Consider the following 27,312-nt stretch of genomic DNA (forward strand, 5'->3'; position numbering starts at 1 on the left):
AATAACCAGTACCAGAGGACTCCAGAAGAAAGAACCCTTTGCAGTGAGCAATCAAGGGGGAAAATCCTCTTGCAGGTCCTCTGCTAATTGCAGGCCTGTGGCAAGTGATTTCTATTAAAGCATTCAATAACCATTAAGAGAACGAGATCTGCATTACGTTTCTAACCTCTGGAAAGGGGGGATGATGCTGTTCACCTGCACTGCCAGATACTGAGAGACTTAATAGTATTTATGAGGTCCTGGGAAAAGTGTGATTAGGAAAGCATTCAAGGAGTGTGTGTGAGAGAAATGAGGGGTAAGCAGTCCCCAGGGGCCTTGGGGAGGGGAAGGGCACTGCCTGCAGCCCCCCCCTGCCCGGGTGCACCAGCAGGACCCTGGCAGGGTGCTGGGAGCGGATGCCCGGGAGGATGCCCTGCAGGGCAAGAGGGTGGTCACCGTGCTCCTACTGCCTTAAATTAATTTGGATCTGAGCCTCACAGTGGATGTTGCTTCTGGAGGGCTCAGTTTGGGAAGGCATCTTTGCTTGGGGATTGGTGCTTGGAAAGGGGGGGGGGGGGGGGATGAGATCCCTCTGCACCCCCCCCACACACACCCCCCCGAGGCACCCCCGGAGAGAAGGGGGCACCTGAGCAGGTCCTAAAGCTGCCGGGTGGCAGGGAGGGAAGGAGGGAGGGGGTTACCCCCCCCCCCCGAGCCCCAGCCCTGCTCCCCCCGCAGCATTCCCCCGCCCGGCCGCGCTCCCCCTGCACCGCCGCTGCCGAGGCCGCCTTTCCCCCTCTCCCTTTGCCGTGTTTAGTTAAATTTCCCCCGCCTTAGTTGATGTCACATCCTGTTCCACAGCCATCCCCTGCTAGTAGCCAGCCCTACCAATTCCTTTCCTTTCCTTTTTTTTTTTTTTTTTTTAATCCCTGTCCTCTCCCCATCACCCCCTCCCCCCCCCCCCCCCCCCCCCCCTCCTTTTTCAAGGCAAACTTTTGGCAATAGCAGAGATAATCATTTCGTGCTCCGGTGAATTTCTCCTCGCAAACGCCTTTCGATCGGGGGAGCCATTAAGAAAAAAAAATTAAAAAAAAAAAAAAATATTGCCGGAGAGCCAGCACCGAGAGCAGAGGAGAGAAACTGGGATCCCAATAAATATGCAAAGTGAAGGCTCTGCTAAGCAGATTTCTTGCATTGCTTCCTGGGGGTGCTGAGAGCCGCCGGGAAAATCATTCTGATTTTTTTTTTTTTAATTGCATTTTGTTGTCTTTTTTTGTTGTTGTTGTCTTTTTTTTTTTTTTTTTCCCCTTAAATTAAAATCCTAATAAGACTAAAGGACTGAGGAGGCAGCGAGGCGCTCGGGGACCGGCACGGGGAGGCTCGCCCGGGAGGAGATCTGTATGCAAGGTGCCTAGGACGGGGTGCGAGACATGCAACCGGCAAGCAAGCTCCTGACCCTCTGCTTCCTCATCCTCATGGGCACAGAACTCACTCAAGTAGGTTTCTCTCTTGCTTTTTCCCACACACACACACCCCCCCCACCAACCCCCCCCCCACCCCCTTTCTCTCCCTTTCTCCCCAACGCCATTTTCTATTAAACCTCGAGAGCACAAAAGCAAACTGGAATAGGAAGAGGCACCTTCGTGCCCCCCTCCCCGAGCATCCCCCCTCCCCCCGCGAAGAGGGATGCTCAGCCCGCGGTGCAAAGGACCCTCCGGGCCGGGGAAGGGCAGGGGGGAAAGGGGGGGGGGGAGCGGAGGATGCTGGGGAGCAGGTTGGGGGGGCTTCAGGGGACCGGACACCAGAGCCGAGGAGAGAAGGGGGCTGCCCCGGCGTGCCCCCCCCCCCCCGGGTGGTTTGGGGGGGGGAGGGGGGTACCTGCCCGCCCCGCTTGCGGGGAAAGTTGCCGTGCGGGGCTGGGGGGGCAGCGGGACCCCCGTCGCCACTGCAGGGCTCGGCGAAGTTCAGGGCTGTCTGTCCCGGGTCCCCGCAGGGACGAGACGGGAGTGTACGGTGGCGGTCCCTCCTCGTCACCCCCCCCCCCCCCACACACACACACACACCACCACCCCCTCCACACCAGCTCCTCGTGTGGGGGTAGCTTGGCTGATTTTCGGTGACATTTAAACGTCCCTTGATGTTTCCATCTGTGACAGGCTTGTGGGAGAGAGGAGCATCTTATTTATCTCCCTCTCCCCCCTCTGCCATTTATTTATTTATATATATATATAAATATTTTTTTAACTGGATTTTAATGCTTGCATTTACTGTCCCAGCCCCTGGACTGAGTGAGTAGTGGGGCTCGGGGTGGGAGGAGGGAGCAGGGAAGGAGGCACACAAAAGCCATCTCTTGCAAGTGGAAATAAAACTCCATTTGACTTAAGCTAATTGGGGAGAGGCAGGCAGGGAGGTGGTCTTTGGGGGTGATTTTTTTTTTTTCTCCAGTCGTGGAGGAAAGGAAGAAAAGTAATTGCAAGAGGATGCTCTAGATGGTGGGGTTAATTGTGATGCTGCCTGGAAGCAAAAGAAGAAAGAAAAAGAAGCTATAAATAGGAGGGGAATGGAGGCTTCTTAGTGTAGGAGCAATTAGCAGCTGGGCTCTCATCCTGGATGCTTTATGTAGATTATTTTTTTCCTTTCTCCTGCTGACAATGCGCTCTCCTGTCACTGCTCTATTGCTGAAGTTTCAGTAGCTGCAGCCTTTGGGCTTTGCACCCTCAGAGTATTTCTGCTGCCCCCAGGAAGAAATGGCTAAAGTAAGAGCTGCCTTAATTGCATGGAGCCCTCCAGAGAAGGGATGAGGAGGCAGTAATTTGGGGGGGGGGGGGGGGGAGAAAAGAAATCCAAGAGCCGTGTGGATGAGGAGGGGTGGGAAGGAACCAGAGCTGCAAGTGAGTGCCCAGGAGCAGCCCATTGTGTGCGAGAGGATGCACGGGGAGCGCGCATGCGCCGCGCTGGACAAAGCAGCCAGCGACCGCCAGCTTTGCTCGGGAATCAGCAAAAAGGGGCTTCACGCTACGCACCCGGCCAAGGGTACAGCCATGGCAGCATCCTGGCCAAGCGGTCTGGTGGGGCTGCCCCTTTGCCCCTCCGGCCTGCCATCCTGCCCAGCCCCAGGGAGTGCGCCCGCAGCCGGGGGGCCTGGGTGGTGGCCCCCTCCCCAGGGGCTCTCAGCATCCCTTTTCAGCCTTGGCAGCCCCCATCTCTCTGCATTTCTGGTGTCTTTCAAGGACACTGAGTTACCACCTCTTGTGCCAAGGACGCTGCTGTGCCTGGCTACTTTGTCCTTTTCTTGCTTGCTTTTTTTTTTTTTTTTTTTTTTTTTTTTTTTTTTTGGTGAATGCAGCACTCCAACTTTTCAGCCAACTTTAAGTCAGGGTGGGGATGGGGGATCAAATCTGCTGCGAACCGTGGGGCTGAGCGCCGAGAGCTGACTTTGGCTGAGTTCCGTCCCTGCCCACTGGCGGGAGGTGGGAAGCCCCTGCGAAAGCCCTGAGCTGCTTTGGGCTGGGCTGGGGCTGGTTTCTGGGTTGCAGTGGCTACCGGGGCTCTGCTGCCTGCAGGTACCTGAGTCCCGCCAGGCCCCGCGCAGAGCTCTCCCGCCGGCGTGCCTGCTGGCTCGCTTGGCACTGCAGAACCCTTTCAGAGTTTGAGCATCTCATTTCTGTAGCACAGCTGCCAGATGCAATCCCCAAATACGCCTTTCAGCCCTGGCACCGCCCAGCTCAGCGTCTTCCACGTTTAATTCGGTGCCGGGTTCACATCTCCATCACACGCGTGGAGTCTCTTCCATCTCCTACAGAGATCCCATGCCGGGGGGAGGAGGGATGGAGGTTCGAGGAAGAGAGGTTGCTGATTTAGGCAGCTTTCCCTGATGATGCAGATGCTACTGCTGTCCCCTCCTCTCCCTCCCTGCAGTGACACTGGCAGGCCAGCGCACAAGAAAGGAAGTGGGGAGAGGGACGGTTGTTAAATGGGGCTGGAGGGGGTGAGCACATGGCTGTCCTTCCAGCTGGGTGCTGGGAAAGCTCTCCTCGTGGAGGGGAGGGAGTTGCCTTCAGGGTACTGGTACTGCAGCATCCTCTGATGGTCCCCCCCCCGGGTGGGAGGAAGGATGCACCTGCACCCCCAGGTTCGGTAGGGACTTTGAGATCTGCCTAAGGTGGGTGAGGAACAAGGGGACACCTGCCCCCACGTGCTCCCCAACACCCCAGTCCTTTGCAGAAGCCCCCGCCTGCCCCTCCATCCCCCGCATGCCCCGGGCAGGCAGGGCTTGGGGGGGGGGGGATCAGCGGGAGCCCTGGCCCAGGGTGAGACCTGCACGAGGCTCTGGGATTTCTTCTAGCTGCCAAAGGGCTCCCAGTTTGTCTTGCCCCTTTGCCTTGGCTCTCCATAGGTCAAAACCTGAAATGACAAATATTTTCGGCTGAGTCGAACGGGCTGGGTGCAGGGTGCGGTGGCGGAGGGGGGGTGCTGGGCTGGGGAGGGAGGGCAGAGCTGCTGCTCTGGGCACCTTGGGGTGCAGCACCCTCGCCATGGCTGTGCGGGCAGAGGGTTCCCTGGCAAAGCGCGGGGCTTTCTCTCCTTGTCTTCTTCTCGGTGAGACGCAGGGCGGCTCTCCTGGTGGCCGTGAAGGAGCAGAGCCAACTTACGCTCTCTAAGGATCTGCTTGTCACGTGCAGAAAGATAGCGCTGCCAGAAGGGCAGAGGGTTTGGGCTGCTGTAGTGAAGCCAGAGGTATGGGCAGAGGGGGTCTAGGATGCCATCTGCTTCTCTGTCTGTCTGTCCAACCTGTCCTTTGGTCCTCGTGCTTGCTGGTGAGCTGCTGGGATAGTACCAGTAAAAACCTCTTTGTGTTCCTCAAAGTTTCGCAGGCGCAGAGCGGGGCAGCCGCCGCTCTGACATCCCCGTACCCCGTAATCACTGGAACCACGCGGAAAGAAATACTTTCCTGGAGCAGGCAGTTATTAAACATCCAGGGCTTCTGCAAGGAAAAAAAAAAAAAAACAAACAAAAAAAAAAAAAAAAACAAAAAAAACCAACATACCAACAATTTTGCTATTGATTTTCCTAAAAGCACGTCGGGTCCCTCTTGGGGCTGTTTTCAGGGGAAGGGGGGGAGCTGCCAGCGATGTGCGCTGCCCTCCCCAAAGCTGCCTGTGCCCCACCCCCCCCACCCCCCCTCAGCACCCAGCCCGGCCGTGCTGGCTCCCCTCCACCCATGGGGGGCTTCCCAGTGCCCAGTTTGGTGGCCGGGCTCTCCCCACCCCTGTCAGGGAGGCACATGGAAACTGGTGTAGGATTAAGCTGCAAATCCGCAGCCTGTAACAGGAGGCAGCTGCCTCATCTCATAAACCAATTTGTGTCTCATTTCACTAACTTCAGCTTTAACCAATATAAAAGAAAGGTAATTTTCAGCCCTGGGTCGTATTTATTACTGGAGTTATCAGTCCTTGTAATCAGTATTAGCATCACTGTGTAAAGTAATACAAAACTAATTACTATCTGAGCGAATTAGATAGATGAAGGCTGTAGACTGCGTTGACAGTGGAAGAAACTAATTCTCAAGTTATGAGTGATAAGTGTTGGCTTTGCTCTGCTGTGATGAAGCTGTGAACAAAAAGGAAGAAGGCAGGGACAGGGACGCCCGAGGAGTGTCCCTCTGGGCTTTGTTGCCTGTGGGTGCCTCAGCCGGGCTCTTTGGGAGACCCGGGTGGTCAGGGGGATGCCCAAGAGGTCGAGACAGTCAAGCAGTTCCCCAAAAAGGGGAAGATGCTCTTGGGGAAACCGGGGCGCAGTGTCTCAGACTCAGCAAATCCCGACCACGGGGGAAGAGCACCTCAAAATCCTGATGTTCCCCCTTGTGCAGGCTGTAGCCATTGCCACTGCCCTCCCACGGCTGAGCCCAGCAGCACTGGTCCCAGTGCCCAGACCAGCTTTGTCCTGGGGTTTGGCCCTGGGAAGCTTTCTCCCTGTTGGGAAGCCAGGTCCTGGCTCCCGGCCTCCCTCCCTATCCCAGCTGGGAGGCAGCATTCAAAACCAGTCAAAATGCAAAAGATCTCCAGGAAGGGTAAGAGCGGGAGCATAGCAAGTGTCAGCGCTTGGTCTGGGAACACGCAGCAGCGAGCGGCCCCCGGAGCGATGCTGTGGCTTCTAGCAAGCAACGTGCAGAATTAGGTTTCAGGGTAAAGGCGCTTTCTGACTGGAGGCGTGTGACTGACCCAGGGAAATATGCCAAAAAAAAAAAAAAATAATCATCATCCCGAACCAAAACATCTGAGTAACAGGAACCCACTGACGCGCCCGCGAAACCTGCGCCGACTTTCCTGGGCCGCGATCTATCTCAGAGGCTCCGACATGCATTGGCACTCGCTGCTCGAGCACGGGTTTAATGTCAAGAGCAGCTTTAGCTGAACACAGATTTAGTGAAGTGAAGACCTGCAAAGGGGATTATTCTGTTCCAGTGTAACACAAGGAGCGTGTTCTTGCTGCTGCGGAGTGTTTCTGCTTGCTGTGCCGATAACAAAAGGGGAGGTTTGCAGTGTGTTTGGTGTGTGGAAGGAGTAGTCCCAGTGGCTGTAGCTGGGGGTTAACTTTCCGGAGCACATTGGGCTGTCTGTTCCCGAGAGGAGATGCGGCTGCTCCTGGAGCCAAGCTCAGCACCAGTTTCACACAAAGTCCCACCGGGAGCTGTCAGGGATCTGCAGCATCGCATTCATTGTTTCCAAAGCGCTTTGGGGTCTTGGCATTTTCTTTTCTTCATTCGCTTTGCCCGTCGCTCCATCCGTACCCTCCCTGTGACAGGAGGGGAAGTCTGCTCCGCGTTGGTACAGTGCCGAGGTGACAGGGTCCAGCTCCAAGGCTGAGGCTTGTGTGAGTGATGGTAGCACAGACAGTGACAAAAAACAGGCAAAAAAGCAAGGGCGTTTGGAAGTCAGACCCAAAAAGCGGGGAAACCTGGTACCGTTCAGTTCTGTGGCATTTGTGACCTGCTGAGGGACAGATGCCCCGCGGCAAATGCAACAGAAGACTGTCCCACGCTCCAAAGGTGACGGGTACAAAGTGTACGTTCCTTAGTGAGGATGAACTTGCCCGCGCTGCCTCCCGGGGTAGGTGGGTGCCTCTTCTGCCTGGCACTGTTCACAACCCTCCTGCTGCCCCCAGGCTGGTGCAGAGGGATTTCGGGTACCTCCTGCCCAATGCCCAGGGAGTGGGGAGCGCGAGGAAGGGGGTGAACATTTACTGAGTTGAGAGAGGGATGAGAAACATCGTCTTTCTCTCAAGAGCAGAGTCCAGGGCTCTGCCCCCCACAACCCTGTGGTGCCAGGCAGAAAGTGGACTCCTCTCCACCCCACAGCTCCTCTTCCCCCGCACAGTCCTCGCGGCTTTGCAAGTGCAGCAGCACCGGGCAGTGGGGCAGCAACGGGGACTCTGGCAGCCGGCAGCAGTCAGGACTCCAGGAGGGATGCAAAGAGTCAGTGGAGGCAGCGAGTCCTCCAGAGGCCCGTTCAGAGCCCCTCCATCAACTGCAGGAGGGAACTCGGGAGAAAAGTCACTTAAGTCCAAGTATCTAAGGAGGATTCCTGATGTTACACAGCAAGATCCTTCCGGAAAGGGCAGAGCTTTCCCGCAGCCCCTGGCCAGAGGGCACAGCACATCTTGCGGGTCTCCAGTGCGGAGAGGAGAGGTTGGGCAGAGCTGGAGCCTGGGCTGTGCCATGCACTGCAGAGCAATTCCCGGGCAGACCGGAGTGTCCTGCCACAGTCCTGAGCCCTGCGCTGCCGGGACAGGAGCTGCCAGCCCTGGGAAGGTGCCCGGGGCACTGCCCTCCACTGAGCACCCAGCTGAGCTGGGCACGTCCTCCTCGCTGGAGATGTTGGGTGTTAGCTGAGACGCCGCTTGTATTTACTGAGCCAGCTTGGAGCAGCGGCAAGATTTGAGGCTGCTAAAATACAGGTGTACGTATTTTAAAGCAGATCCCATCCTCTCACCGTGCATTTAAAAGGACTTCTCTGGCTGGGGTCTACAGACACCGCTCCCACAAAAGCTTGGGAGCAACAGGAGCTTCAGCACCTCTTCTCTGAACCAGCCAGGAGAGGGAGACAATGACCGCTGTGTCCTGCACACTCACACACACACACACACACACACACACACGTGTTGGCCTCTTTGCAAACCTGGACCCTTGTAGGGCTCCTTTAGGCAGAGAGTCACATTTTGCATTATCGCTTCCCACCAGCGGGATTTTCCACTAAGCAGCTATTTTGGAAGACCCCGTTCTTTGCTTTTATCTATCATTCCCTCCTCTTTCTCTGCTCAGAATATATGCATGCGAAGAAGATCTTTTGTTCCCGAAGAGTTCGTCTCTCCCTGCTGTTTACTGTGCCGACCGCAGGAGAGGCACAGGGAGGGCAGCTCTGCCTCCCCCCCTACCCCCCCGTGGGCAGGGCGGCTGGAGCCAGCGCATCGGGACAAGAAAAACTCCGTGGCATCACGAGGTGTTTTGTTTTTTTTTCCGAGGCAATGCCCTGTGCAAAAAAAAAAAAACAAACAAACAAACAAACCCAAACTGATCAGGAGACCGGTGAGCTCCACCAGTTCAGCAAAACTGGTACCGAAGAGATTTCTGCAGGCGTTAGGATGGAAAGTTGCTCTTTTAAGGACAGATCCTGTTTTGCTCTGGCAAGCCTCGTCAGTGAACGCTATCAGGTCAAAAAGTCATCTCGAGTCTCCTCCTCCTCCATTTCACTCGCGTTTGTTCTCATTTGCTCCAGCACGAGCAAAGGCAATGTCAGGTCTCCCGCGCCGAGGTCATGTCCCTACTGGTTTTTTGCCGTCTGTGCTTCGTTTTGTTGCCCCGCTGGGCTTCTAAAAGCGGGGAAATCATTAGGGTAGGGAAGAGGTTTCCGTGTTTGCACATCACCTACTTCAGGCGCTGAGATGACAGAGGTCATTTTCCTGCTTGGTGCCCACGACCTCGCACGGCACGAGGTGACATTGCACAGCAGCGGCCACCGCCTCTTCCCGCTGAATAACCCTTCGCCCCTTAAAAAGGGGAAACGGCGGCATTTCTGGGAGCCTCTTTTTTTGTCAGGTCTCTGCTTTGGAGCCACTGCCGTGGGCACAGCTTGCGTGGCCGTGCCGCCGGCAGCCCGACCGTGCTGGGGAAGGGCCGTGCCTCCCTGCCAGCACGGGTTATACCCTACAGGCTCAGGACCATCCTGCTCGTGGCACAGGTTGTTAATGCATGAAACCACTGAACTTTCTGAAAAGGTCTGGAAAACCAGCCCATCTCTTGATGTCCCTACCGTCACTCCCTTTATCTTACCAGTGAAAAAAAGAGTCCCCCCCAAAAAAACCCTGCTGCTTTGGCTATTTCATAAAAGCTGGAAGCAAGCAAGAAAGAAAATCACCTGGATTTCTCTCTCCCCCGTTATTACATGCAGAGCCCTCCTTTCAGCTGACATAAAGGCGTTTGCTGCAGCGGAGCAGAGCAGCTCTGCCGACCACCGCTGCCGGAGCCCGGCCTCCCCCCTGCCGCTGTGCTGGGCACTGGGAAAAGATTCCCAGTAATGGGCTCCCTCCTTTAGCAGGGACCTGTGGCTGCAGCCCTCTTTCTGTGCCTCACCGTCCCTGTCTGCAGAAGCTTTAATCATTGCAAAGCATTCGAAGGGCATAGGAATGAAATTACCTGCGTGCACTGGGAGGAAATGAGTCTTTCTTTAGTCCAGGTGGAATCCAGAGGAAGGCAAAGGAGTGCTTGTTACCCCGCTGAATACCGTTTTAAATAATAAAGTGTCTGTAGGTCTAATTCCCTTTGTATGCGTTTGGAGTAGACAAATACGAAGGGTAAACTTTACTTACAAACTCCGTTTCAAAATGAACATTAAGATGATTTGAGTGCAGCACTCAGGTGTTTTATATGGTATGAAATCAGATAAGCAATCAGGGTCTCGGCTGCCACAGTGCTGAGCGCAGCATAAGCGCCTGTTAGAGCAGAACAGGCTGAACTGGAACAGAATGGGGAGCTGTGATTTATTCCAAAAGACGGAAACCACCCGAGGCTTTTGCCTAATGAACGTGTTCCTACAACCGCAGCCTGGAACACCTCCTTGGTGCTGAGCTCCTCGGGCACAACACCGCACGACCTGACAGCGGTTTTGCCACGGAAAGGATGATGGATGCCTGGGCGGGGTGAAGCCGATTTCATGGGGTGGAAATAGTTTATCTACTTTGGGAGCCCTAAGCAAGACAGCGATTCCGGGGGCGGGAGTGTTTGCGCATCGATTTCAGCAGCAGACTGACCTGTCACCTGCCTGACTTACCCAGATTAGAGCTGCTCTGGCCTGGGCAGGGGGAAGGGGCAGGGGTGACGTGGTTTGAGTGTGCTGGGACACGAGGGAAGGGAATGGCATTTCAGCTGCTGCAGCCTGTGACACGCACCAGCCACTGCCTCCCAGCTGCCAGCATTGTCGGAGGGACGGGATCCGACCTGGCATCGGCGCTCCTACTCCAACTCATCTCTTTTTCTCCACCTGGTGGACTTGCTAAATGTGCTGTCATTTCAGCGCTTTACAGAAACTGCCCAGCGCTCTCTGCACAAACAGCTCCACTTGGCTGTCACCGGTCTCGGCTCCCTTTGCCCAGACCAGCAGTGCTGGGATGATCCCACATCAAGGTCCCCAGCGAGGGGCAAGGTGCCGTTAAGGGGGGACAAGCCAGCTCGGCAGCAATTGCATTGTGAGGCACAGCTCCCTGCTTCCCCTGTTGGGACTTGCTCCGCACACCAGCCTGGATGCTGTAGGGCACGGAAGGGTGGGTCAAGGCCTCAGGGCACTCCTCAGCGCCCTCTCAGCTGCAGCCAGCTCCTGGGGAGGGGGACTGTGAGACCTGTGACCCCAGGGAGCTGTGTCATTGGAAGAGCAGCTCTGGAAGTGGCAGATTTGGGGCTGGGCTGATCAGACTCCAGTGGGAATGTGGTGGTTCCCACTGGCCAGCCTGGCTGGGGGTGGCGGGGCCACAGAGCAGCTCAGGGTCTCCTTGGAGCAGAGCCAGGGTGGCTGCCCCAACGTGCTGAGGCTGGTGCCATGCCAGCGGAGCGAGGGGTGTCGCTTCTATCCTGTGGAGGGGATTATTTTCATAATTTGCTTTGCACGGGGTGTTTAAAGGCTCACTTAGGGAATGATGTTCAAGGAAGCGTAGATCTCTGTTGGTCGGAGACTTTGGTTCTGAAGTCACCAGCACAGTTCTGCAAAGGCCTTCAGGAAACCTGAGTTGCGAACAAGCTCCGTCTCGCTGCAGACCCCGTGCCAGGCCCCTGCAGACGGGCTGTGGGGCTGTTCGCAGCGTAACAGTCCGTGGGGTTCCTCGGCAGGGTTTGCCTCAGAGCCACGCCAGCCACAGACCTCCAAGAGTTTTCTTCGCACTCTGGGGTGGGATGCTCCGGCAGCGCGTGGCACTGTCCCGGCCCTCCCGCCCGTGCAGCCCGCTGGGATGGGGCAAGAGCGGGGCAGAGCTTCGGGCATTTCGGTTTAACACAAGTGTATGGCGTCCTTCGTGCTGATGGAGTGTGATGAGGGGGCGAGTGGGGGCTGCTCTCTGATGACCCGCAGCCCGTGAAGCCCGCAGGCTTGGGGACCCCCGGGTGCTTATGTCCCACACGGTGCGGGAGCGGTGCAGCCCGCCGGGGTACACCGCAGCAGGGAGACGCCGCTCCCGCCTGGCAGCAGCCCCCCCTTTGTCCCCGGGAAAAGCTGAATCTCCGGTACGAGGCTTCTTCGCCGCGGCCATGCGCCCACCGCGGCGTCCCCGGTCCCGCAGCGCCTCCGGTCCCGGTCGCGGTCCCGCAGCGCGCCCGGCGGTGCCGCCGGCAGCCAGCAGGGGGCGCCGCAGGGCCGCGCCGCAGCGGGGCCGCGCCGCAGCGGGGGAGCCGCCCCCCCCCCCCGCCCCGCGCCGCTCCTCTCCTCTCCTCCCCAAATCTTTTCCGCCTCCTCCCCAATTCTTTTCCGCTCTCCCCAAATCTTTTCCCCACCGAATTTTTCCGTCTCCTCAAATCTTTTTTCCTTTTCCCCAATTTCCCCCCCTCCCTTTCCAAATCTTTTCCCCTCTCCCCAATTCACTCTCCCTTTCCCTAATTTCCCCCCCCCTCCCCTTCCCACATTTTTTTCCTCTCTCCCCAATTCTTTCTCTCTCTTTCCCCAATTTCTACCCCCCATCTTTTCCCCTCTCCCCAATTCTGTCTCTCCCTTCCCCAAGCCTTTCCTCCTCTCCTCAAATCTTCCCCCCTCTCCCCAAATCCTTCCCGTCTCCCCAAATCTTTTCTCCCCTCCGCTCCCCCTTCCCCAAATCCCCCCTCCCCCCAAAAAATATTATTTCCCTCCCCCCCCCAAAAAAAATTATTTCCCTCTCCCAAATCTCTCCTCCCCTCCGCTCCCCCCTCCCCTCCCCAAATCCCCTCCTTCTCCCCCCTGCCTCCCACCCGCAGTCGCTCCGGCTGGCTGGGCGCTCACGCCCCCCCACCCCCACCCCCCGCCCCTCCCTCCCTCCCTCCCGCCCCGGTCCCGTCCCGCCTCCTGCAGCCTCTCGCTCCGCTCCGCTCCGGCTGGGGCGCGCCCGGCGGCGGGCACGGGGAGGAGGCAGCCCCGGTTCCGGTAAAGGCACCGCTAACACCATCGCCAGCGCCGGGCAGGGCCGCGGCGGGGCGGCGGCGGAGGAGGATGGGCCGGCGGCGAGCGGCGGCGGCGGCCGGGCGAGTGGCGCAGCCCGTCCCCAGCGGCATGGAGCCCGGCGCCGGTGCAGAATGAAGGGTGCCTGGCGCCCCCCCCCGCAGACATGTCTGTGCCTTTACTCAAGATTGGAGTCGTCCTCAGCACCATGGCCATGATCACCAACTGGATGTCGCAGACGCTGCCCTCCCTCGTGGGGCTCAACACCACCAAACTCACGGCGGCCACGGGCGGCACCTTGGACCGCAGCACGGGAGTAAGTGCGGGGGGCTGCGGGGGAGGGGGGGGCTTGGAGCATCCCTGCATCCCTGCCTCCCGGGGTGGTTGGACCCCGCCACCCGCCCCGCTCCATCCCCCCCCCCCCCCCCCCCCCCCCCGGTGCCTTGTCGCCTGGGTGTTCCCAGGGCTGCCTAAAGCCCTCCTTGCCCGGGTGCCCCCCCCCCCCCCCGGGACCTCCCCGCCGTCTGGCAGACCCTGCAGGACCCCCACCCCCACCCCCCGCGGCGGCAGAGAGCGGTGCCCCGGGGAGAGGCAGGGCCACCGCCCCGCGGGGTGATGGAGGGGCGGGGGGGGGGGACACACATCGCTTGCAAAGTGTCCCCCGGGGCCGGGGGGGTGCTGGCAGGAGACGGGGTAGTGGGGTGGTGGTGCGGGGGGCGCCTCTCCTCTCCTCCCGCTCTGGGGTTTAGCCGTCACTAGCCCTGGGCTGGGGGCGACCTGGGTGCCCCCCCTCCCCGTGCCTTCAAGCCAAAGGGTGGCAAAGTTTCCCTCGTCGCCGCTTTGGTGTCGCCGGGCGAAGCGGTTTGGGACAGCAGGTGGGACTCCCGCACGATCTCCTGCCTTTAATCAACAGTAGTTAATGGGGTGGGAAACGCAGTGGAGAAGTTGCGGTGTATTTTGGTCGTGCGGTATATTTTGGTCGTGCCGTATGTTTCCCGTCCCCGTTTTGCCGGAGGGTTGGTACGGGTGCCTGGGTTTGCCACTTGGGAAATGGCTGAGAGATACAATCCGTCTGTCCGTCCGTCTCCCCTTAGCAGGGAAAAACGGGCACCTTCCGCCTCCAGGCTGCACGCTCATGCCTCCGAAAAGAGCTAACGTAATACAGCTCTGCCGCTTCCAGACGAGTATTTCGTGTAGTGGTTCTGCTGATTGTGAATGAAGCTGGGATTTTTTTTCTTTTTCATTGTTACCGGGGTCTATGAGACCCATTTATTATTTTCTTTTTCCGGTTGTTGTAGCTAGAGAATCACATTTTTTGTCTGCCTGCTTAGCCCTCTCTCTCAGCGCGTGTCTGTCAACGCCGGTGTTTGCAAGGTTATTTGTGATAGATTGAAATAGTAGAAATAACATTTCCCTTGAAATAGTAGAAAGAACATTTCCCTTCTGGTCGGCAAAACGGTGGTACTTTCCAAGAGATTGGAGGACAAATTGTGACTAAATAATGCGTTTCACAAAGTACGGTGAGATCAAAGGAAAATTAAGATCAGAGAGGTTTGGAGAGCGCGAGGGGCCGGAGGGGGGCTGGGGAAGGTGCTGTGTTTGTGGCCGGGCTCCCTCTCTGCCGTGCGTCCTGCAAGCTCGGCCGGAGGCACCGGTCGTACCCTCCGCACCGCGGCCGCTCCGTGCCACGGGGCACAGCACCGGGCTTTCCCTGCCCGGGACCCGCACAACATTTGGAGGGGAACGGATGTCTGGTGAACCTCCCCATCCCCGGGAGAGTCTGGCAGAGGAGGGGGGAAACGTAACGCCCGGTGTCCGTTTACTCGGAAGAGCTGATTTTCCTGCTGCCGGAGCCGGGAGAGCTCTGCAGAGGCACATTGGTCACTGCTCAGCCCTCAGCCAGGACGCCGTATCCTCACTGGTAGCTCGGGCACATCCTTCTCACGCTGTCAAGGAGAAGTCGAGTGCTTTGCAAGGAGGGCCGGGCGGCGGGTTCTCCACCCCGATGCGCTCGGTGCCTTACAGCGCGCTACGGCCCTCGCTGCTGCGTGGCGTTCCTCGCCTCCGTGCGTTCCCATTTGCGTCGCCTTCTTGCCGCAGCTCTTGCTCTCCTTTTCAGACCCTTCTTTTATTTGTCCCCGATCCATATTTTTGCATTCCAAGTGCTTTTTGCCAGCTGGGCCCTCGGAGGAGCTTCCCTCCGCTTCCAGCACAGCTCCAGTATCCGCCACCTCCATCCTGCTTCCTCCGCTCGGCCCCAGCCACCTCCCACCCCCCGGCCAGGCCTCCCCCCCTTTACTTAACCCCTCTTTCCCTGTCTTAATTAGGTGTTGCCAACCAACCCAGAGGAAAGCTGGCAGGTCTACAGCTCTGCCCAAGATAGCGAGGGACGTTGTATATGCACAGTGGTGGCACCTCAACAGACGATGTGCTCGCGTGACGCCAGGACAAAGCAGCTGAGACAACTATTAGAAAAGGTAACGGTTGACCCCTTTTGGGAAAGGCGGTTTGGTTTGGGACGACGTTGGGGGTAAAAACTCGAGCGAGCTGGGCCGAGCCTTGGTTTCCAGGGAAGACGGTGCCCTCGGCCAGCGCTCCCGTGCCGTAGCTGTCCCCGTGCGTGTAGCGGGGAATCGTCAGCCGCAGTTGGGAGGATAAATCTCTTAAGTGTTTCTGAGGCATAGAGGAAGAGGGACCGTGGCCTAAGGTCAGGATAAAACTGCTGAGATCAAAGCGAAAATATTGAACCACGTAGCTAAAAAAAAAAAAAAAAAGATGTAATTTACTCTTTTTTTTCATTACGTTAACACAAGCGGTTTCAAAGGATGAGCCTCGACAAGATGAGAGAAGATAGAATTAAAAAGCCAAAGCCCATGCATTCCTAGCCAAGCCGATATTAAAAAGGTCGAGTAAAACAGTACAAGCTGTCAACATCAAATAGCACAGAAATGACAGTTAGTGGTTTTCTTTCTAATGTTGACATCCACTTGATTAGTTTTTAATAGTCTGCTGTCCGAAGAGATCAAAGAATCTCATTAGGGAAACATTCCTGATAACAAGAAATTTTCCAGATAATAGATTTCATTGAAGAAATGCCGTTTCATGTGAAATGATGCTCTTCTCTTTAAAATATAAGTGGACTCCTGTGCTGGATATGTAATTATCCCTCATGCCCTGATGCTATGTTGGCATGTGTTGTGCATGACAAAATAATTTCTATCCTGCTGCTATCAGGAAGTTGATGTATTAGTCACTCACAATAACATTAAACCTACACTTAACTGATTTTCCTATGTGATGAGGACAGTAAAGGGAGGCAGGAAACATTTAGCCCCAAAACATTTCTTTGGCATGTCAGAGGCTTCTAAAAATAATCCCACTCAAGCTTTTATTTCTCTAAGCAATAAGAGCAATCGGTCCAACAGCACATTTGCCTAAGAGGCAGCACGCGTTATATTAGCAGCTGACACGGGCGTCCGAGAGCCGTCGTGTTCCCAGAACGGCTCATATGCATTAAACAAGCAGGATTTGACCCAATGCCCTCTGCTAATGGACAGGCGAGTGGGGCATACCAGACCTGGGAGAACAGCAGTTCCCCTGCGGAGGGTGTAAGTGCTCAGTGATTTTTTTTTTTCCCCTTATGCAGCGTTCCGGCTGCCAATGAATAAAGTGAGGGAGGAGCGGTATTTCAAGGCATGTGTTCTGGGGATATGTTACCTGCCTGCTAATCTGTCTGCATCTCACTCCTACGCTAACCTATATGAAAACCCCAAAATAAAGAATAGGCTCTTAGCGCCAGACATCTGATCTTGACAAAGGCTGGAATGATAATCCCTATAGGAAAATGCAACTGCAGAGAAGAGCTTCCAGCTTCCCAGGAAGGATTTCCAACCTGAAAACTCCTTCCCGCATCTGATATTTTAACTCTAGCTTTGCGGGGGGGGGGGAAACTCGCATCTCCCGATTTCTCTCTGCCCGCAGATGAAGCAGCGTAACGTGCCAAAAAGGTAATTATGGTTGGATTTTCAAAGGAGGACACCTGACAGTCACCTATGGAAATAATAAGGCATTGCTTTTATGGGCAAGAAATAAGCTGCATTTGTGCATGTGTGAGCGTATGTGTGTGTACAGAAACCAAGTACAGCACCTTCAGTGAAAACCTCTGCGCAGGGCCTTCAGCAGCGGAATGTACTTTGAGTTTCAAAGCTGCCAAGACCCCATCTGCCCTCAACAAACACGCGGGCACAGGCGTATGTGTAGGAACTGCAGTTCATCCTGCTTGCGAGTGAGTCCTGGGCACCCCGTCAGCTTCAGGAGCAGACGTTGAGCGAGGTGAGGTGAGCCCGGTCTGCTCGCCACCGCACAAACTGTTCAGCCCCTGTTTTGACACGGAGGTGTCTGAGCTCATCTTTGGCTGGAGTACGCGGAGTCCTTCCAGCCTTATATGTGTCAGGTGCTGAGTCCAGATCTTGGACTGAATCCAGACCAAGACATCACCTAAATCCTGTTCATAAACAGATTATGTTTTATCTTCAAACGGATTTTTTTTATTATTTTTTTTTTGGCCCTGTTATCTGGGAGGACTTCCTCCTCTGATGGTTAAACCATTTTTGGTTTGCTGCCAATTCTTATTCTTTGCCAGCACTGATTTCCAGATTAAACAGTTCTTTCTGTTCCTTTGATATTCACTCCGAGGTGTACATCGGGAGGACAGTGACGTCTCTTCTCAACCTTTGCTTTGCCTTCTGCAGTCCTTATAAGATGAACTTCTCGTGTCCTGGTCCATCGGCTGCGGCCATCTCTGCTAGTTCTTCCCGTAGACCACAAAAATCTCCCTCAAGATGCCTCATGCTATTGCTCCACCAGTTTATCGGGCTAAAGAGTCATCCCAGTTCAGACCCCGAAGATGATCTTAGAACAGCCCTTTCTGAGCTGGCATGAAAGGCTGATCCACAGGGAAGCTTGAGCAGGGTTTAAACCATGGCTTTGGCCATAGAAATCTCACTAGGGTCATCAGGCCAACGTTGACTCTCCGTTACTCTGGCTGAACTCTGAAACCTCTCGGTGTCAAACAAGACGATGAGAACAGCACTGGAAGTTTCATTTGTATCAATTTTCTATTTCAAATGCTAAAATTGACTCTTTTCCCCAAGACAATCGCAGGTATCGCTCTCCCGTTAGCTTGATGGAAAATGAGGTTTCATGTTGAGAGTACGTGCTCCGGCGATGGAGGCAAAAAGCATTTTAGCTGATGTTTGAGGATAGCGGTTAATGGATGAAGCTGAGGGAATTTGAGAGACAGTATCCTTCGGTCTCAGTTCATTAGAGCACTTATGTACATGCTTAAGTTTAAGCTATGAACAGTCTCATTGAAATCTAATCATGTGCCAAAGTACTTTGCTGGATCAAGGGCTTAATATGCTAATGAGGGAAAACAAGGAGATCTTCAGCTGATGAAGCACGCAGAGATCAGGAATGATGGAGACTGGTTTTTTTTACAAGTCTGGCCGGAATCTTGCCCGGTTGAAAACAATATGGGCAACAAATAACGAGAGTCTGGACTTGTAAAACAGATCCCCGAAATAGCACAGCAGCTAATTTTAGGCGTCTCAGTTTGGAGCCATGTGAGGAGGCTGTTTTCCTCTGCAGTCAGGGGAGAGGCAGACTCCTCCAGCGGTGATTCAGAGCAGAAGTTGGAGCGAGATGCCGTGATTCGTTTCCTCACGCAGTCTGTCTCTCCCTCCCCACCATCCACGAGGCAGCGTGAGGACCCCCCTCGAAGCCTCACTCAGCCCCTGCAGGGTCACATATCAGCATATCGTTACAAAAACGGTCTTTTCTGATTAGTTGCAGCTTGGCTTTTGATTGGGGGTAGGCAGCGGTGGAAAAAATGAGCTCAATTGTGTACGATCCCTACAAGTCATTCCTATTCCAGCCCATTGGAACAACTCGGCTGTGTCGATACAGCTTGACTCAAAGGAGGAGAGACCGGATTACCAGAATAAAAACACCTGCAGACCAGCCATGCTTATCTAAGGCTTCTCTTGTCCTTCCTCAGGGTGGAGAGAGGTCTTCAAACTCCTCCACGTCCAACCCAGGTAAATTAGCACCCAGCCGTGTCCGCTGAGAGCTCGCGTGCCCCGGGGGAGGCACGGCTAAGCGGGAGCCACGTGGGCTCGGGCTGAGCTCACGTTCGCTCTTTTCCTCCTCAAACCACGAGGGTCTCGTTCTGCTCTTCCCTGCTCCCCGCGCCCCCCCGAGCAGGTCCTTGGGGGTTGTCAGGACGGGTGCTGGTGCGTCTCTGAGCGGTGTGTTGGGACTCGGAGCCTGAAAAGAGCTTCACCTTTGCTGAGGAGGACCATTAGACCCCCGGAGCAGTCGTACTGGTTGTACAAAATGTTTCCTTGCTGTCGGCCTTTGAAATGTAGGTTGTCCATACATTTTTAATAGTTCCCTGTAATAGTTTTCCTGTCATCACGCATGAGCAACGGGGCATTTTGATCCCTTCAGAGATGCAGACGCCAAAGTTGGCATTTGACCTGTGCTGCTTCCAGCAAGTAGTCCCCGAGACCCGGCTGCGGGCGGGTGTCCCGCCGGCCCCTGGCTCTGGCACCGGAGGTAAGTGGCAGCAGCCCGGCGCGATTTGCTGGAGGCAAATATTGCACTTGCGCCCGTCTTTCTCCGCCTCGGCCTTGGCTTTGGTGAGGACGGAGACGGGAGCAGACGTGGCAGCACGGGCCCCGGGAAGTGTCTCGGAGCGGATCCGCAGAGACGGTGCTGGCTCGCATTTGGGTTTTGCTCAGACGCCCACAGATGAAGAGACTTGAACCAGGATGCCTTTAGTTAGGGCCCTGACGCAGCAGCACGCGCGGATGCCTGGTTCATTTTCAACGCAGGCGTCATCCCTACCCGTGGCCACAGCCGTATCGCCGCGGGTAAGGCGGCAGTGGCGGGAGCACCAGTCGCGGGCTGAGCCCTGGAATGGAAAAAAAACCAACCGGCCCCGATGCAAAGACTTTAAATTGCACCCAGTGCTTAACGCTAAGTGGGTGCTCGGCCGCCTGCCTGAGCCAGAGCTTCATTTGCCTTCTCTCCTAAGCCCGAAAAACGCCAGAAGGGAATAGCCTAATCAATCAGACGGCAGCCAGCCTTCAAAATCGGGGCAGCCCGGCTGCCGTTTCCCTCCTCTCCTGACGCCTTCAGCACGAGCGGCTCCTTCTCTCGGGGTGAGCCCGGCCAACCCGCTCGCATCACTCCTTCGGCAGGGCCAGATGGGCGCCGCGCGGGGAGCCGCGGGGCCGCGGCATCGCTCGGCTAGCAAAGATGCTGACGCGGCACGACCGCCCGAGCGGGGGGGGGGGGGGCACCAGTGGGGCCGGGGCACGCGCGCCTCGGCCCCCGTGGTACCTCCCAGCTTCATTCAGGATGGCCTCACCTGCAGCCGGGCTTGTTGTGGCAGATGCTGCATAAACAGTCGGGCTGTCTGGATAATGAAGTTTTTACTGGCTGGGAGTAAAGTTTGCGCTGAGGCAATCAGTAAGTGTCGCTTGCGTACGCGAAGAGATGGTAATGTGCACCTCAGCAGAAGCGTTTCTCATAGTCAGATGTGCTTCTGCTGAGCGAAGAGCCTCTCCTGCCGCGGCGGCGGGTGCCATCCCAACCTCTCAAAGAGGCCATTGAGAGCCATGCATTTTAGCCGTGACGCCAACCCTTGTTTGCATGTGTGATTGTTAAATTATTCTCCGCAGCGCGGCAGAATAAATGTTTATGAAACCAATTTGCTCTGTTTTCGAGCACGAGGGTCATAATACTGTTGATTAACTCGTTAATAATGCATAGGCCGGTTACCCTTTAAGCTTCGCTGCCTCCGTAGGAAAAGGTCAGCGCCCGGCGTGGGGCTGCGAGCGGGGCTGCCCGGCTGCGGGGGAAACACCTTCTTAATGAGTCCCTTCTCGTTTGGCAGGTGCAAAACATGTCCCAGTCGATAGAGGTGTTGGACAGGCGGACCCAGAGAGACCTACAGTACGTCGAGAAGATGGAAAACCAGATGAGGGGACTGGAATCAAAATTTAAGCAAGTGGAAGAAAGCCACAAGCAGCACCTGGCAAGGCAGTTTAAGGTATGTCTGCTGTCCAAACTGCTAACGAAGCTGTGCCCGGGGATTTAGCGGGGTGCGCACGGGAGTGTGGCCCCGGTCCCCGGAGGCTCACGTAGCCCTCGGTCCGGTCGTACACGGCGCTGGCGGCCGCCCAGATCCAGGTCGCGGCATCGCGTCCTCAGCCCCAGTACATTTTTCTATAGGGTAAAAGCGTAAATCTCCCCGTTCCCGTACCCACGAACCGCCTGGGCGCCCCAAACAGGGCAGCGTAGGATTTCTCCCGGAGCGGGGGGGTCTGCAGGGAGACCCCCGGGGCAGCTGAGGTCAGGGCCGGCCGAATTCCCCTCCACGGCCGGGCAGCCTTTCCCCACACCGTGCCCAGGACCCAGTTTTCTTGGGGAAAAGTCAGGAGCTGGGGCTCCCTTCCCGTTCCTGCCGCGCGTTGCACACCGCAGCGCGCCGTCACCAAATCGCCGCCCTCCGTGGGCTGGTTGTAGCAACCGGGCGATCGATCAAACAAATCAAATCCCCCCCCGCCCCAGGAAAAAAAAAAAACAAAAGTATGACTATTGCAGCCGTGCTCAGGGTGGCGACCGGCACATCTCCGGGATGTGCGAATGTCCAGTTCTGAAGCGGCGGCGTTGGCAGCAGAGCCCGCGCCTTCCGGGGGGTCGGATCTGTTTTGTCCGGGCGTCGGACAAACGAGAAGTAAAGCCGTCGGCCTTTTAAGTGACGCTGTCATCGCGAGCAGCGGTCGCGCTTTCAAGCATATGATTGAGAACAAATGCAGTTGCCAAAAAGAGGCCGTCGGCAATAGCTGGAATCTTAAATTTTAGTAACGCTTTGGATTGATAGATATAAAGAAACAAATGGAGAAGATTTCTAGTGAAACCCGGCGACGTTCCCGCTCCGCCACCCAGCTCATTCCCCTCCTCGCTCTCGGGCAGCTGCCCAGCTGGCTGCTGTTTAAAAGCAGAATCTATTAATTGGTAAATTGAATCCTGAAATACCAAGATTACATCATAAAAAGCTGGGAAGAAGGTTCTTAAAACTTTTCACCAGCTCCAGCGTTCCCTGTCCCTGGAAAGGGACCCTAAATTTAGCTCTGCGGTCTGGATGTAAAGACCGTCTTTCTGATATAAGCGTGAGTTTCTTTTCTTTTTTTTTTTTTCCCCCCCTCTATTTTTTTTCCTTCTTTTTTCCCACCCCGCCCTCCATTCTGATGAGTTTAATCCTCCCCATTCCCTGCCAGGGAGCTTGCAGCGGGAAACGCGAGTAAATAAGACAGTAAATATATTGCCCACGTGCAAACGGCAGGAGGGGAAACCTCTTGACTTAAATAGGAGGGGACGGGAAGGCGAAAGATGAGGCTGAGGACCAATTTCTGATCCCGTTCAGCCCCGAGCTGCTTCAGCAGCCGGCCAGATGTCACAGCCCCGAGCGCTGGGGACTTGGCCACCGCGCAATAGTTTAAGCGGCACCAGGTATACTGGGTGTACTAACAGGCTTCATTAACGGGTAGGTGCATGCATATTTATGCCTACTCATTAGCTGCTGGAGCAAAGCACCTTCAACAAAATGCTGCATACCGTGCCTTTAAACGAGGCCTTCATTTAATTAAAAAAAAAAAAAAAAAAAAAAGCCTTCGTTTCTGCAAAATAAATTTGATAATGACTTTGATTTTTATGTTCTTTATAGCATGCCTAAAAACAGTGAGGAATTTTTGTCTAATTTGCTGCCAAAGCACCATTTTAAATAACAGCCACAGCATTTTGTTTCTGCTAATGCCAGCATTAAAATGTGAGTGGTTTGGAGCTTTTGTGGTTTTGTTTTTTGTTTTTTGGTTTTTTTTTCTCTCTTTGGTTCCGTAAGAGTATTTGTCTATGAATGGCTATCTATATGAGGCAGGTTAGCGAGCTAGATCCTCAACAGTATTTCATTTTCTTGCTTACAGGGCTAACTTAAAAGCAAGTTTTTTCAATGCTGCAGTGACTGAAGAAGCAGTTCACTCCCATGTAACCATGAAAAGAGGGCCACAGAGCATTTTGCACCATGCATTTATTTTTTTGATTATTTTCCAAATTAGCACCATATCTCACTAAGGAACCTTGAACCACACAACCGAGATCTTCCTTTGCATGCAATTGTAGATGCATTTCATGAATAGTTTGAAACCCTTGTCAATGCATATATATATTATTTTACTTTATTTTTTGGAAAGAAAAAAAAAAAAAAGAACTCTTTGTGTATGTGATCTGAAGCATGTAACCCTAAGATGTTGCATTCTAAAAATGACAAATAAAGGCCTTTCCCAAATATTTTGGTGTTCTGCAGCCTGTTTAATATGTTCTTTCCAATACATCATTTGGACCAAAATAATAATTAAAATAATTTTAATGATAATAATTGTGGGATATGAACATTGCACTCACGTAGGAAGCAACCAGGTCAAGGCAGAGTGTTGCAGATTTTTGCACGCATAGCACTGAACCAAGCTTATTTTAACCTTGCAGGCGATAAAAGCGAAAATGGAGGAACTTAGGCCTTTGATACCAGTGTTGGAAGAGTACAAAGCCGATGCAAAATTGGTATTGCAGTTTAAAGAGGAGGTCCAGAATCTGACGTCAGTTCTAAACGAACTCCAGGAAGAGATTGGCGCCTATGACTACGAAGAGCTTCAGAACAGAGTGTCAAATCTTGAAGAAAGGCTTCGTGCATGCATGCAAAAATTAGGTAGGCTCAGAACGACATGGTGGCACTGGCTCAACACCATCGATGCTAAAGCACGCATCCCGCCTGGAGGCGGAGATGCTAGACTGGACGTCTCCCTGGGCCTGGCCTGGCGGCAGGGGACGGGCTGGCACGGCCGCGGTCGATCCTGTAAATGGTTATGCTATAAGCAACATTGATCTCGGGCGTAGTCCCGCTGAGGGTTACTCGCACGACCGATGTTGCTCATGGCGTAAGTGCTTCAGGATCGGGCCCTTGACGAGGCATGTGACTTTTTGCAGCGTTTGCATAAGCGGGCGGGGGAATGCGGCGCACGCGTGGCCCTGCTGCGCATCACGCTTATGCAAAGCAAACACATGCGCCCATCACGCTTGTGCATCCCTGTCCGATCTCGTTGCTGACTGGACCTGGCGCACCGGCAAAGGTCTCCACGCACCGCTTGAAGTAGTGCGTGCGTGCGTGTGCGTGTGCGTGTGCGCGAGCAGGCTGTGACTCGGTTTCCCTTTGTCCTTTTGCATCTTGCCAGTCCCCGCGGAGAAGAGCATGATGTAGCTGGCGCGGGTTGGCTGTTGGGTCCGGACTGTGCCATGTGCAGGATATGAATCTCCCCCCGCTCTCCCCTTCCCCGAGGGAGCCGGGAGCCCCTTCCGTCCGGCCAAGTAACCCGCAAGGCTGAGACCCCCGCGAGGTTCATCTGTAATCTCATTCAGAGAGTATTAATTGACCGAGTCCTGTGGGTCTACGGGGGGGTGACACGGCTGGAGCCAAACGCAGCGTCTGACCCCAAAGAGGGGGTGGAGGGGGGGGGGAGGGGGAAGGGCGCTGCCTCCCGCAGCTGCGGGGGATCCCCCCACCGTTTGCTGCCCGAGCTCTGGCTTGATTTAATTTCTACTTACGTTATTGACTTTCTTGTTAAGCAATTTAGATAATCTAAACACATTAACTGCTCTGCAGTCTATTTTGGTAGCACATATGAAATTACACTCTCAGGTAACTTCATGGAAGATCAGATCTCTTCTGAGCCCTTTAGATCCTTGGCAAGGTAACGCTTTCTTTCTCTCTTGTCTCTGCCGCTGGGATTGCTTTTGCTTGTTTCTAGACGCCTCCCCACTTCCGTAAGCAGCCCTGCACTCCCCCCGTCCTCTCCTGCCTCCTACATCCCTCACAACCCACCTCTTGCTCGAAATCTCGGAAAGTGCATTTCCGTGTAAGCCCGGGTGCTCAGAGGTATCTGAAGTAGGAGCGTGCAGCGAGTCACGCGCCGAGATCACCCCGGGCAGCGGTATAACCCCCCGGCTGGCTGAGAGGGCGTTTATTTATATATCATCTGTTAACGAGCGCTGACGTGCCCAGGTTTGGTTGGGGGGCAGAACAGGCTGAGGCGAGCGGTGCCACCGCTTCCTGCGCCGGGTCTGCGGTCCCTCTCCTCGCCCCGTGGTGGTCACGGGGAAGGCAGCGGGGCCGGGGGACGGCGGGGAAGTCCGGACCTTCCTTGTCCTCCCCCACTTGAATTTCACCCTGAAAGCTTAATGGGGACAGAAATGATCGAGGTTATAACGACTCGGCGCTTCCTGCGCTAGCGATACCTAATACCTGGAGCGTTATCACCTAGGGACCATACAGACACCTCGGGAATGACGGTCCTGCAGTGGGTAAGAGAAGAAGGGATGGAGAGCAGGCCAAGGTCACGTAGCAAACCCCCCATCAGCCCCACACCGCCAGCACAGGGCAGCTCTGCCCTGCGAACGGCTGTTCTCATTCCTCCCCTGCCAAAGGCGGAGGTGGGTGAGGGGAGAGGAGATGAGAGGAGGGATCCTGTCCCCTCTGAGGACGGGCTGGGAGAGTTGGGGGGGTTCAGCCTGGAGAAGAGAAGGCTCCGGGGAGACCTTAGAGCCCCTTCCAGTGCCTAAAGGGGATCCAGGAGAGCTGGGGAGGGACTTTTTCCAAGGGCATGAAGTGATAGGATGAGGGGGAATGGCTTCAAACTGGAAGAGGGGAGATTTAGATGAGATATCAGGAAGAAATTGTTGGCTGTGGGGGCGGTGAGCCCCTGGCGCAGGGTGCCCCGAGGAGCTGTGGCTGCCCCATCCCTGGAGGGGTTCAAGGCCGGGTTGGATGGGGCTGGGAGCAACCTGGGCTGGGGGGAGGTGGCCCTGCCCAGGGCAGGGGGTGGAACTGGGCAATCTTCAACCCAAACCATTCTTATGATTCTGTGATCCACTTGCTGCATCGGTAGCCTTCAGCCCATCTTTTGAAGACGAGGAGGAGCTATGGGTGATAGGGAGAGGGAACCGCAGCAGGATCAGGGATTCGAGTCTGGGCTGTAGAAGTACTTTCCCACGGGTAGTTCTTTAAACAAAACCATCCTGGACCCCCCAGCCCCTCTCCCGCCGGCCATGATCTACCAGAGCCAGGGAAGCTGTGGTGATCCTCCTGCAGACCCTGGGCAGACTTTAGGAAGTAACTCCCAAACCGTTCATGACTCCAAAGAAAGAGTTTGCTCTTAAAACCATTACGCCTTCCGCTCTGGGCCATGTCCTGGCTCATTACGTCCCCCTCATGCTCAGGTCCTCCAGTTGGGACATCCACCCCAGGCAGTAGCCCAGGTAAGACTGACGGAGGCAGCTAGGATCGCACGCTCTTGCAGGCAACGTTTTGTAGAAACTTTGGGGTTGTTTGTTTTTAATCTTTTTGAGGCTTTATTTGGGCTGTTTGGCTGTGCCCTGTCATTCTCCTCTTGCTCTCTCTGTGACCGTGGGGTCAGGGCAGGTTGTCTGCCTTGGGGCGTTGCAGCACCCCTGGGTGCTCGGTGGAGATGGACGCTGAGTCTCGCGAGGGTTGGCCCGAGGGGGTTTGCTGCTCGCCCGGGAGGGCGATTTATTTGGTCACTTAGCAGCAAACAGCACAGATTGAATTTCCAATGTTGTTTATCGCTCCGGAGTGTAAACCAGTGAAAATGGTAGTTAATTGAGTTAAATTCGGATAACAGCCTTACAGACGCTCTGCTGCTGCACGATGAGGCCCTGTTTGCTGAGGACTGCTGTTTGCTGCAAATTATCTGCTCAGAGGGATTCACTGATGCTTCAAGTAGCACGTTTTAGCTTAGATTCGCTCCTGCGTGTGCCGGCACTGCTGCTCACCTGCTGCAGCTCGGGATGCGGCTTAGAGCGCCCAGAGCAGCATCGGGGATCCGCTGCAATAAGCACAGGACAAAGGAAGGGGATGTGTCAGGTTCCTGTCCTCGTTCCTCATCGCCTCTCCCCATCCTCCGGGAGGCACTGATGCTCGACCGTGCAGCAGCATTTTCCTTAGACAAGGTCTTGGTTTGCATTTTGGGTTTCCTAAGTGTTATTGATGGATCAATAGTGAAAACACTTCCTGACCCTGGCGTGTGTGTGAAGGGAGAAAAGAAATCAATAATGGCCCGTTCAATCTGTTATTCTGTTTACACTCTTAAAGATCACTATTTGTACAGGGATTTTAACGTTTCCATTAATGTTCCTAAGAGGAGCCTTGGAGGAGCGGGAAGGTTGTCACTGCTTGAGTTGAGGGGGAATATAACTCAGTTGTGCTCCGCAGGCTCGTGTTTGCCTGATGGAACGAGTTTTCCCTGACTCTTGCAAAAATTCCCAGCCCACAGTCCTGGTGCAGAGACGGGGACAGAGCCCTGCTGGCCCATCCCAGACATTTTTGGGATGGGGGGCTGTGTCTGGCCAGGCGACAGAGGCAAGGACAGGGCACGGTCCAACCGCTGCAGCCCCATCCCGGCTGCGGAGGGCTGGGACTGGGGTCCACCCTGGGTTTCGTGGGAAGGCCCAGCAGGGAAGGCGCTGGGCTGGA

The 27,312-nt window shown here is 55.2% G+C and overlaps 1 protein-coding gene across 2 annotated transcripts in view; it reads left to right on the forward strand.

The window, feature by feature from the left end:
* Positions 1–1,409: 1,409 nt before the first annotated feature.
* OLFM1 (olfactomedin 1) overlaps positions 1,410–27,312 on the forward strand; it is a gene marked incomplete at its 5' end in the record, with an annotated part of 35,111 nt that continues 9,208 nt past the window's right edge. The window contains 4 exons of one of the 2 annotated variants that reach the window (XM_082492474.1): positions 1,410–1,475; positions 14,972–15,121; positions 20,608–20,763; positions 23,256–23,475. In XM_082492474.1, coding sequence (XP_082348600.1) covers positions 1,410–1,475; positions 14,972–15,121; positions 20,608–20,763; positions 23,256–23,475 — 592 coding nt within the window. Of the gene's footprint in view, positions 1,476–12,731; positions 12,961–14,971; positions 15,122–20,607; positions 20,764–23,255; positions 23,476–27,312 lie in introns of those variants that run through there. The other variant, XM_082492473.1, reaches the window with a different exon arrangement.

This window comes from Vanellus vanellus (assembly GCF_965231255.1).
Source record: "Vanellus vanellus genome assembly, chromosome: 18".
NCBI lineage: Eukaryota > Metazoa > Chordata > Aves > Charadriiformes > Charadriidae > Vanellus > Vanellus vanellus.